Source organism: Nicotiana tabacum, chromosome 2 (assembly GCF_000715075.1).
Source record: "Nicotiana tabacum cultivar K326 chromosome 2, ASM71507v2, whole genome shotgun sequence".
Lineage (NCBI taxonomy): Eukaryota > Viridiplantae > Streptophyta > Magnoliopsida > Solanales > Solanaceae > Nicotiana > Nicotiana tabacum.
The window spans coordinates 50624552-50636439 of NC_134081.1; the positions used below are offsets into that span (position 1 = coordinate 50624552).

Here is an 11888-nt window from a genome sequence, read left to right on the forward strand (position 1 = left end):
ATCTTCAAGCATAGCAAATGAGTCAATAGAATTAGGAGGTAAGTTGTGATACCATATCATATCTCCCTTTGACAAGGTCTCTCCGAACTTCTTCAATAGGACAAACTTGATCTCATCATCCTCCAAATCGTTCCCTTTGATGGCACATATGTAAGAGGTCACATGCTCATTTGGGTCGGTCTTTCCGTTATACTTAGCAATCTCGGGCATGCAAAATTTCTTAGGGATCGGCTTCGGAGTCGCGCTCGGAGAAAAAGGTTTTTGCACGAACTTCTTGGAATCCAGGCCTTTCAATATCGGTGGTGCTCCTTGGATCTGGTCTATTCTGGAATTGTAGGTTTCCGCCTGTTTGTCATTAGCTTCAATTTTCTTCTCCCCTGATTCTATCCATTTTGTCAATTCTTCGAGCATCTTTATGATCTCGGGATTAGCCCCCGATTCATGTTCATTCGACCTTTCTTCGACCGGTTCATTCCTGCGAGTGACTTCCCAGGGTAGATCGGGTTTAACTCTACTTGGTGCACGGCTTTGGTTCTGTAACTGAGCTATCGCCGCCTGTTGAGCCTGCAGCATTTCGAAGATCACCCGTAAACTGATCGCGTCCCCTCCAATTTTTGTGTATTTTGAGTTGCCGATCGGGCTCCACCACGGACGCTCTCCTTGGGGTCAGTTGGCAAATTTGCGTTGATAGCCACATGTGAATTAGCGTCAATTGGGTCTGCGACAGAAATTTCTGTAACACCCCAGAAAATTTTAAAGTATTTCAGTGTAAAGCCCCGTAAAATTTCGCAAATGAATTCAAGGTTTTGTGGTGCCGGAGTAGGCTTATGTGTTTGAGGATTTTATAAAATCTTCGCGGCGAGCTTGCTCACCGTGGTATAGACTTTTTATATTGAACAGTGCGATAGGGAGTTGAAGAAAAATGTTGGGCAAAAGTAGGTATTTCTGCGGCCGCAGAACCACTCTGCGTACCGCAGAATGGTCGCAGAGTGAGGCAGTTTTCTGGGTCACTTCGATGTCATTTTCGCGGCCCATTATGCGACCGCATAACCATTTCGCGGGCCGCACTCTTGTCGCATATCCAGATTTGAGATTTTTTGGAGGGAGGTTCGGCGGTATATTATGCGAACGCAGAACTGCGGTGCATTATGCGACCGCAGAACAGGTCTGCGGGCCGCAAAGTGACCGCAGACCTGGTCAGTTCCTTTTCAGTTTTGGGCGTCAAACTGTTTGCCCTCAAAATCAGATAATACTTAAATTTGTACGTGGTTTTAAGGATACGTGATCTACCTTGATACAAATTGATAAATCAGATTGAAATTGAAATAAACAATGGGAAAGTAAATGCAAACCGCACAAGTTGAACTGTCTTAGCCTTAGAAGGTTAGCCGCCCTTGAGCCAACAATGCTTTTATCGATATCAGAACAGAACGACAAGAGAATAATAAGAACTAAAAATAACAATATATTACTTTGGGATGTGAGTTACAGTGTCTTCAATGAACTATCAGACCCCCTTTATATAGTAGAGGAGTCCTACTTTAGGTACAATTCTATAAAAGGTAAGAAATCTCCTTATTTGCTGATTGCCAGTTCCTTATTGATTAGTGCCGAGATTCCCGACGTGATATCCGACCGGTTACGGATATTTCGGCCTTCCGTTATTTCGATCTTCTGTTAGTTATACCGGCAATATTTTCTCGAGCTTATTGGGGGTCAGGGTCGATTTCGAGATCATGGACTCAATATTCTCGAGGACGGATATTCTGACATCGTGTTCTGGTTCGATGAGACTGGGGTCGATCTTCAACTCCTCGCGTTCCGAGCCCGATCTTTCATGCAATAGTCGAGCCCGATTTTGACCGTACACAAAGTTTTTGCAGCATGTTTAGCATTTTATGCAATTCTAGTTCAACTGCATTTCTGGAGAATCTAAGGATATGATGTGGATTACCTGTAGCTTTTTTAAGGATAGGATGTGGTTTACCTGTAGCTTTTTGTTAATTACTCCTTGTCGCACTGGCTTAGTGCAAGCGTTTGTAAAATCTATGATTACTAATCAAAATAATTGCAACTTGTGAGATTTATTGCAAATCTTACTAGAAAGACATCTAAGTCATGCATATATGTAAATATATTTGTGACATAAATCAGTAGATCTTAGCTGAAAGTAGACAAATCATGCATCAGATAAGCCTTCCTCATGAGCTATACAATAGTGATGACTTTGCCATCTACTGAAACTAGCCTTCTTGCACTTGAAGCCTAACCATCTTGCAATTAAGCACGCCTAACCTTTGTTTGAAACTTTCTGCCTATTTTCTTTTGGTTCAAAAGTGATTTGAGTATTATAAGTTTTTATAAACTTGTGGATCTTCGATTTAACTTGTTAATTTCAGAATGGTAAAGTTCCTGCTAGCACATATATTTGTTTAGTACGTTGCATCGACTTTTGTGTTTAATTTTCTTTTTGCGTTTTAAGCTAGAATTCAGGGTCAAGTATTCCAAATGCTTCTTGTTTTAAACCTTCGCTATTTCTACCCCTGTTCTGCTCGCAACATTTAAATGAGAAACTAATATTGCCTTACCAGTTTGAATGGATTGTTTGCAATCTCGCATAAACTACATGTGTTTAAGTGAAGTGTGATGTTAGGCCAAAATGCTATACTTTTAGCATATTACTCGCCCTATATTTTGCTGGTTTAGTGAGTTATTGTGTGAAAATTGCGCTAAATTGTATTGTTTTATGTGTAGGAACATCGCATTGAATCGTCGAATGAAAGTTGCACAAAACGTGGACAAAAAACGCAAGAAAAGAGCCAAAAGCATCAAGTACCCAAACCGTGCTACATACCAGGCTTTGCGAGGTCTATAGCCAGGTTTACCGTGCTATAGACCAGGCTTCGCGAGGTCTATAGACTGGTCGATCATGCTATAGACCAGGCTTCGTGAAGTCTATAGCCTGGTCGACCGCGCTACAGACCAGGCTTCGCGAGGTCTATAGCACGGTAATTAAAAGTCGCGGGTTAAAAGACCCAAATCCAGATTTCGACGAGGGATTGAAATAAATACTCCCCAAACGAGGGACATGATTTTGGAGAAGAAAAAGGCTGCCAAGCACTGTGGAACAAGAATCAAACGAGTTTTCTCTTCCTTTATCTCTTTAATTTGTAGTTTAATATTTTTGAACATTATGTTGATTGTTGTTGTATTTATGAGTAGCTAAACTCTATTATCTAAGGTTTGATGGAACCTATTGGAGGATGATTTTCTACTGCGTTTAATATTGATTTGCCTTTGATTTTTGTCTACTTGTTCAACTATATTTTTATTGTTGTTAATTGACGAGCTCTCAATTAACTGGGCCTATTTAGTGTGTATATTACTTGAGAGAGAGTACACATTTAGGTAGTTGTTGAACAACACAACTCCTAACGCAATTGAGAGATAGATACGCAGGGTTTAAAGGTGGGATTAGAGATAACGAAGCCTTGGTGCGATCATAGTGAGCAATAAATTAGTAACAGCTAGCGTAGTTCGGGAGAATACATCTAGTAAATTATGGTAGCTGCTCGAGAGAGAGCTATGCAGGTTTAGGCAAATTCATAGAAAACGTAGTGGGAAAGATTCCGACAATAGGGAAAATCATAACCTTAGACTTTTTCAAATCTTGTCTACAATATTTGCCTTGTTAGTTATAAATTACTGCATTTTTTATTACTTTGATCTTAGTTTAACTCTCAAATTGTTATATAATCTTTCTGAAGGTTGATTACTTGAATTCGTGCAAAACTATTAGTTGTAATTGGCACGTTATTTCCCTATGGGATTCGACTCCGGACTTATAAACCGAATTATATTTGCAACGACCGCTTAGTCCTATAAGGCATAGTTGGGTGTGATCAAAATTTGGCGCTGTTGCCGGGGAAAGCAATAGTGTTACTAATTACATATCTAAGAATTGTTAGGATTCCTAGTTTAGTCAGTTTGGCCCATACAAAAATATGAACGCCCAAATTCCGACATCAACTCAACCTCCAAATCTCTATTTCTTATTTTGAAATTCCTAGGCCCGAATCCTCTAATGTTACCTCAAAAATATGTAATCTAGTTAAAATACTCAATGATAATTCAATATTATTTACTAACAATGATCACAAGTGAACTACCTCAAGTTTTTCCATGAATTCTCTCTCAAAATCACCCCAAAATCGTGCTTGAAAGTCCAAAAATTAGAAAACTCTCGGACCCTTCTTTTATATTCCGCCCAGGCATTTTTTTGCATCTGCGATGCACTTATCTGCACCTGCGGTCTCACAGATGTGAGGGCCTTCACGCTTCTATGGTCTGAGGCGCTTCTGCGGACAGCAGTCCGCTTCTGCAATGAGGCTTTGCCCTTCCCTTTTTCCGCTTATGCGATCACGAAGCCACAGGTGCGACTCCGCTTCTGCGGTAAGGAGTGCGCATCTGCGACCACTGCCCTTCCTAGTCCATGTCGCATCTTCGACCATTTTGTCGCTTTTGCGGTCGCTCACCTGCGACCATTTCCACCGCAGGTGCGATAGCACCACAATTGAAAAATATTCCAGAATTTCTCCAAGTCCAAATTTGGTCCGTTTAACCATCCGAAACTTATCCGAGGCCCCCAGAACCTCAACCAAATATACCAACAAGTCCTAAAATATCATATGAACTTAGTCAAAACCTCAAATCACATCAAACAACGCTAAAATCACGAATCATGTTCCAATTCAAGCTTAATGAAACTTAGAAATTCCAACTTCTACATTCGATACTGAAACTTATCAAATCAAGTCCGATTGATCTCAAATTTTGCGCACAAGTCATAAATGACATAACGGACCTATGAAAATTTTTAGAACTGAATTCCGACCCCAATATCAAAAATTCAACTCCCCGGTCAAACTTCCAAGCTAAAATTTTTATTTTAGCTATTTCAAGCCTAATTTAACTACAGACTTTCAAATAATTTTCGGACACACTCTTAAGTCCAAAATCATCATACGGAACTATTGGAATCATCAAAACTCTATTCCGGGGTCGTTTACACATAAGTCAACATTCGGTCAAAAAATTTTAACCTAAGTTTTCATCCTTGAGACTAAGTGTATTAATTCATTCTGAAACATCACCAGATCCGAACTGACTACCCCGGCAAGTTATATAACATCTATAAAGTATGGAATGAGCAGTAAATGGGGGAACAGAGCTACAAATCTTAAAATAACTGGCCGGGTCGTTACAACTGAGCTAAAACAAGTAAGAGTGCAACCAGCCTAAAAGGAAATAAACAAGGAAAGAGAGGTTGCGGAGGAGACTGAGAAAGTGCAAGAGAAGGTATTAGAAAAAGTGCCCGAGCAGGATCTAACTCAAGCTACAGGAAAGAAGAGACCTCCAGCACCTTTCCCGCAGAGGTTGGCCAAATATCAGAAGGATGAGCAGTATAAAAAATTCATGAAAATGCTGAAGCAAATTCAGGTAAACATTCCTCTAATCGATGCTTTGAGGGAGATGCCCGGTTATGCAAAAATGATGAAGGACTTGATGTCTCGTAAGTTTGACTTCCAAGACTTGGCAAATGTCACATTGACACAGACTTGTAGTGCTGTTGTGTCAAGACCTATAGCTAAGAATTTATCCGGCCCTAGAAGCTTCACAATTCCATGCACCATAGGTAGCTATGCATTTTCCAAATCATTGTGTTATTTGGGAGCAAGTATAAATCTGATGCCATTGTCTATCTATAAAAAGTTAGGAATTGGAAGAGCAAGGCCCACATCCATGTTACTGCAGCTAGCTGACCGAACGGTGAAAAGGCCATCAGGTATACTTGACGATGTACTTGTGCAAGTTGGAAAATTCATGTTTCCAACAGATTTTGTCATTCTGGACTGCAAGGTTGATGAGGAGATTCCCATAATTTTGGGAAGGTCGTTCTTGGCCACAGGGAGAGCTCGGATTGATTGTGAAACAGGGGAGCTGAAAATGATGCTGAATAATGAAGAAATAACATTTAAAGTGCAAAAGTCTATGCGGCGACCCAGTGAGTTTGCAAATTGCTCTTTTTTAGACATAGTGGATGTAATCATGGAGGAATATGATGAGTCACTTAATGCAAAAGTCCCTCTAAACTCCTGCCTTATAAACTTAGAAAAAGTAAATAGTGAGGACTTAGCGAAATGGGTGTTGGCTCTTCAAGGACAAGGGAACTAGAAAATAGAGCTCGAATTCGAGCCTTTACACTCGAAAAAAAAGAAAGACCCATCCAGCCAAGCCATCAATCAAAGCACCACCACAATTGGAGCTGAAACCGTTACCATCTCACCTCAGGTATGCTTTCTTGGGACCTAACTCGTCTTTACCTGTTATTATCTCATCTGGTTTGTTAGATGTGAGGGTAGAATGACTTTTGCAGGTGTTGAAAGAGTGCAAGAATACAATTGGTTGGACCATTGCAGACATTAAGGGTATCAGCCCGACCTTCTATATGCATAAATTTCTACTAAAAGATGGGCACAAACCTTCAAGAGAACATCAAAGAAGATCGAACCCTAATCATGAAGGAAGTTGTAAAGAAGGAAGTGATCAAGTGGTTAGATGCGGGAATAATTGATAGGTTCGAAGGTAATTGTTTATACTGACAATGTTGCTTTCAGGTACCTAATTGATAAAAAGGAAGCAAAGTCGCGCTTGATTTGATGGGTTCTCCTGCTGCTAGAGTTTGACTTGGAAATTTGTGACTGAAAAGGAACAGAAAACCAAATTGTCGATCACTTTTCCATGCTTGAAGGAGCTGAAACGAAGGTTGAGGTAGAAGAGATCATGGAGAATTTCCCAGATGAACAAATGTTGGCCACGAGCATTTAGGTAGCGCCATGGTATGCAGACATTGCAAACTACCTGGCAAGCGGTATTGTTCCCTATGACTTATCTTCTGTGAAGAAGAAAAAGTTCTTTCGTGATTGTTGCATGTAATTCTGGGATGAACCATATTTGTTTCGAATTTGTATTGATAACATGATCCGGAGATGTATTACTGAGATAGACCAAGCTTCTATTTTGCAGGCATGTCATGCTTTGCCTTATGGAAGTCATTTCGTAGGAGTAAGGACAACTGCTAAAGTTTTGAAGTTGGGCTTCTATTGGCTGACGTTGTTTAAATATGCACACATTTGGGTAAAGAGTTGTGATGAATGTCAAAGGACATGGAATATTTTCCATAGACATGAGATGCCCATGAACCCAATCTAAGAAGTGGAAGTATTTGATGTATAGGGAATCGACTTTATGGGACCATTTGTTAGCTCATACAACAACAAGTATATACTCGTAGCAGTGGACTATATCTCGAAATGGGTAGAAGTTGTAGCACTCCCAAAAAATGATGCAAAGGGAGTTATTGGTTTTCTAAGAAAAAATATCTTCACCCAATTTGGAACTCCAAGAGAGATCATTAGTGATGGAGGAACTCACTTCTGCAATCGAGCCTTCGCAAAGTTACTGGAAAAATATGGCGTACGCCATAAGGTTGCCACTCCGTATCATCCACAAACAAGTGGTCAAGTTGAGGTGTCAAATAGAGAAATCAAGAGTGCTTTGACCAAAACTGTAAATGCTACTCGGACTGATTCGGCGAAAAAATTGGATGATGCACTATGGGCCTACCGCACTACATTCAAAACTCTGATTGGTATGCGACCGTACAAATTTGTATTTGAAAAGGCATGTAACTTACCGGTGGAGCTAGAGCATAGAGCATTTTGGGAATTAAGGCAATTAAATCTTGACATGGAGGCCGCTGATACGAGTAGAGTCATAGAACTTCATGCCCAAAATGAAGATTGAAACTATTTTTGGGAAAGCTAAAATTTAGATGGTCGGGACCATTTAGAGTGGTGCAAGTACTCTCAAGTGGAGCTGTAGAAATTGAATCCGAGGATGGAACGAACAGGTTTAGAGTTAATGGGCAAAGGTTGAAACATTACCTTGGCATGGAGGAGGAAAGAGTTGTATCGGTGATTCATTTGAAGGAGCCTCAATTGTTGAGTGAACCTTAAGTTTGATCACATGCGTCGTGCCACGACATTAAATCAGGTGCTCGTTGGGAGGCAACCCAATCCGTAGTTTATTTTAGCTTAACTATAAATTTTCATTTGTTTTATGCACTAACAAGTCTTTAGCTAAATCTTGATGTCTAAACAGGTAATGGAGCACGATGGAAAGTCATGGCGCTTGGAGTTGTTCACAAAACAAAATAAAAATTACATGCGTACGCTCCAAACAACGATGTGTACCTCACGTCACCCAGTTTAATGCATATCGCACCTGGAGGCAAACCTCGCATCGCAAACATTTCACCACGTGGAACAACTTGCATTGCCTGCTGCCCAGCGTGCTTTCCAGCTTACGTCGCCCAGTCTTCAGCGCGCTATACAACTCGCCCAGCAAGGGTTGTAGCGAGACCAATCTCGCAGCAGCCTCGCATCGCCAGGTAATTACCTCGCATAGAAAGGGATACATCGAGCAAAACCTGGCATTAGCCTTATCTCACGTGGGATACAGCGAGCAAAACCTAACAGCAGACCTCGCATCACCAGGTAAGAACCTCGCATTATGCCTCGCGTCGCCTGCTTCGCAGCTCGCTAAGGAGCTCGCCTCACCAGGTAAGTTTCTCGCTGGGTGCTTGGGTCGCCAGGTAACATGTGTTTTAATTTATTAAGCTTTGTTTTCTAACTTCTTTCTATTAAAAAAATTATACAAACACACATACCTAACTTAACACAATACACTTTTTTCTATTATCCCACACCTTGCTGCCCGTCCCTTTTCCCTTTTAATTTTTTAAGCTTTGTTTTCTAACTTCTTTCTATTAAAAAACTACATAAACACACACACCTAACTTAACACATTACACTTCTTTCTATTAGCCCACACCTCACTACATAAACACACACACCTAACTTAACACATTACACTTCTTTCTATTAGCCCACACCACACTACATAAACACACACACCTAACTTAACATATTACACTTCTTTCTATTAGCCCACACCTCACTGCCCGATCCTTTTCCCTTCCCCCTCACAAATAAATTACATTGAAGACATTCACTAATCATCTCCTTCACTCATTTGAGACATCAATTGAAGAACACTTCAATCCTCCTAAGCATCTAAGGTATGTTTCTAACTCTTTCATCTATCAAAAAATTTGAATTGAGTTAAGAAATGAAATTCCACCAATATTTGGTACGTATTCATAGCATCAATTTTCTTGCTCGCCCTAATTCCATAAACCCCATAGGATTGGTATTGCTGTAGGGTACAAGGGTGATAATATGAAATTCCCAAGCCGATTTGGGGAGGGTGAGGCAATCCCTCATCTCTACAACCACTTTGACAACACTAGCGGATGCTAAGTGTTTGTCGAAATGCCTCAAAGGCACTCTTTTCTCAAAAGGAGTTTTGGTCTCCAGGATTATAATACTTGTGCTATGTTGCATTGCACCACTCAAAATTACAAATTTAATTGGGCTCAACAGCAGCTATATGCATAGAAAGTGTGGTAAACACCATTTTTCCATTGCTTTATTCGCATGCTAAAATAAAGAGATGAAGTCTGAGTAGCCTCAAAATGGTTGAACATCATGTAGTGAACTCTTAAGTGTGGGGTCTCAAGACCATGTTTTGAATTGATTCATCTGCTTTATCACTGAGGAACATTCATTTATGTAGGTACGAGTATGCCTCCTAAAAAAGACGATGGTAAAGGCAAGGACAAGGCTACTATTCCGACTAAGGCCAAGGCTTCTTCCGGACCTCCTCCGAAAATGAGAAAAGGTGGGGAGGCCACTTCAAGCCAAGTTGAAGGGTTGCAAGTAGTTGCGGCTATAGCAGCCACACGCCCACAACCTGAGGGACAACGAGAATTTGGAATGAAGAGCATACCTCAATATGCCAAGTATTGGTACAAGCTTTGTCGGCCGAGACATATACATTCTGAGTCAGCTATTCATGAGCGGCGCCTACAAGCTAAGTACCAATCAATTTGGAAAGGTATTCATGACCTTGGTTTAAGCTACGTGTTTAGAAACACCAGGGATATAAATGACAACCTTGTTCGGGAATTTTATGTCGGTTTTGATCCGAATGATCCTGAGCAGCCGGTGCCTATTAGAGGTAGGTTGATCGATTTTTCGGCAACAGTTATATGCAATTTTCTGGGAGCTCCGGATGTTCCACAGGACCCCTTGGACAACTTCATCACCCGTCTTACATATCAGGCATTGAGACATACTCTCTGTGGTGTCAATTCTATGGCTTCTTGGGTTCGTGACAAGAAGACCCAACGCCATAGGAAATTTCCAAAGAAAGAAATGAAGCCGGAAGCTCAGGTGTGGCTGAAATTGATCAACACGTGACTATTACCATGCAATCATGAGAATCTTATAAGCCGTGAAAGGATATGCGTGTTGTACTTCCTCATGACTAGCCATAAAGTGAATGTGTGCCACTTAATACGCTACCAGATGTCCCAGGTGAGAACAAGCAAGCGCATTGACAGATTGTCCATCGCAAACATGTTGACTCAGTACCTGCGCAAAGAAGAGGTGGAGGAGGAGCGAGATTTTGATATAGTCATTCCTCCACCCCTCAGACTAACGGACATCACAAACATACGGGTTAAAGAGGAGAATGCCATGGCCACAATGACAGGTGCCGAGCGCAATGCTCGAGATGATAGCTTTATGGCACATCTCTATGGGATGATGGATTTATAGCTCAGGATTGGGGGGAAGGCCGGCCACTACTGAGGAGAAGGCCACCTTGGAGGAGCGTTATCCGCTCAATCCTTATGCACAACAGCTAGTTAGGCTTGGCGATGGGCAGCGACTCCCAAATAATGAGGATGTCATTACATCACTATGTTCTGAGGCCGAGCCAGAGCAGACCGACGAGGATGATGATGATGATGATGATGATGTTAAGGGAGCAGAGGATGAGGACTGGACAAGTGCATATGGAGCCTTCGACGATGAGGGCGAGGACGATGACTGATCAGGAAGTTTTTCCAACCACCTTACATGTTTTTATGCTTATGAATTTTTATATGCATTGAGGACAATGCATGATCTAAGTGTGGGGTGGAAGATATTCTCTGTAATTTATAAATATTAGATAAACTAATTAGTTTGTGTGTTAAATGTTTATTACATTTTTGTATTTCATCTTATTTGAAATAAAAAAAAAATTAAAAAAAATTAAATGACTGGACTTTTCCCGATGATGGATCTCTTAGGCAGTTTTCTTGAGGGACTTAAGTCTAACAAAAGAAAATTATATATATATATATATATATATATATATATATATATATAGGCCTTTTTATTATTGTAGATAGTAATAATCCCTCGTGGTTTTTCTTTATGCATCGGTTCTTTTTCACGGGATATAGTTGAACCGGGTAGTAGTTTTTATTTTATTTTTATAGCAGAGTAGGATTTAGGGAATAAAAGAATGGAAAAATGAGAATTGCTAGGCGTCTTTGATTAGTTTGATAGTAGCATATTTAGGCTCTAGCATGTATAGTACCTTTCTTATGGTTTGAAAATGTTTTGATGCCTTGTTGAGTAATAACATGTTTATTGACGCCTATATCTTATTTTCTTGGCTTGTGTCACTTTGTGCTTGATGCTTAATATTTTGTGGCTCTGTGAATACTTGCAATTGTTTGAGAATAGGAATGGAACCGTCCTTGGTGAATCATGTGCCATGTGTGGCGAGAAATCGTATAGTCCGTGTCATTGCATTAGAGTCTAGAACTTTCCCGGCAAGTGAGTTGAAGCGAAATTTTAGGTTTTGCT

At 40.5% G+C, this 11888-nt stretch overlaps 1 protein-coding gene across 1 annotated transcript; it reads left to right on the forward strand.

Annotated features, from left to right (window-relative positions):
- The first annotated feature begins 5481 nt into the window (after positions 1-5481).
- Positions 5482-6234, forward strand: LOC142166788 (uncharacterized). The gene has a single exon (XM_075226109.1). It carries the CDS (start codon positions 5482-5484, stop codon positions 6232-6234), a length of 753 nt encoding a protein of 250 aa, XP_075082210.1.
- Positions 6235-11888: the final 5654 nt, after the last annotated feature.

Excerpts from the sequence above, each read along its gene's own strand:
- LOC142166788 (XM_075226109.1), top strand. The coding sequence starts at position 5,482 with ATGCTGAAGCAAATTCAGGTAAACATTCCTCTAATCGATGCTTTGAGG.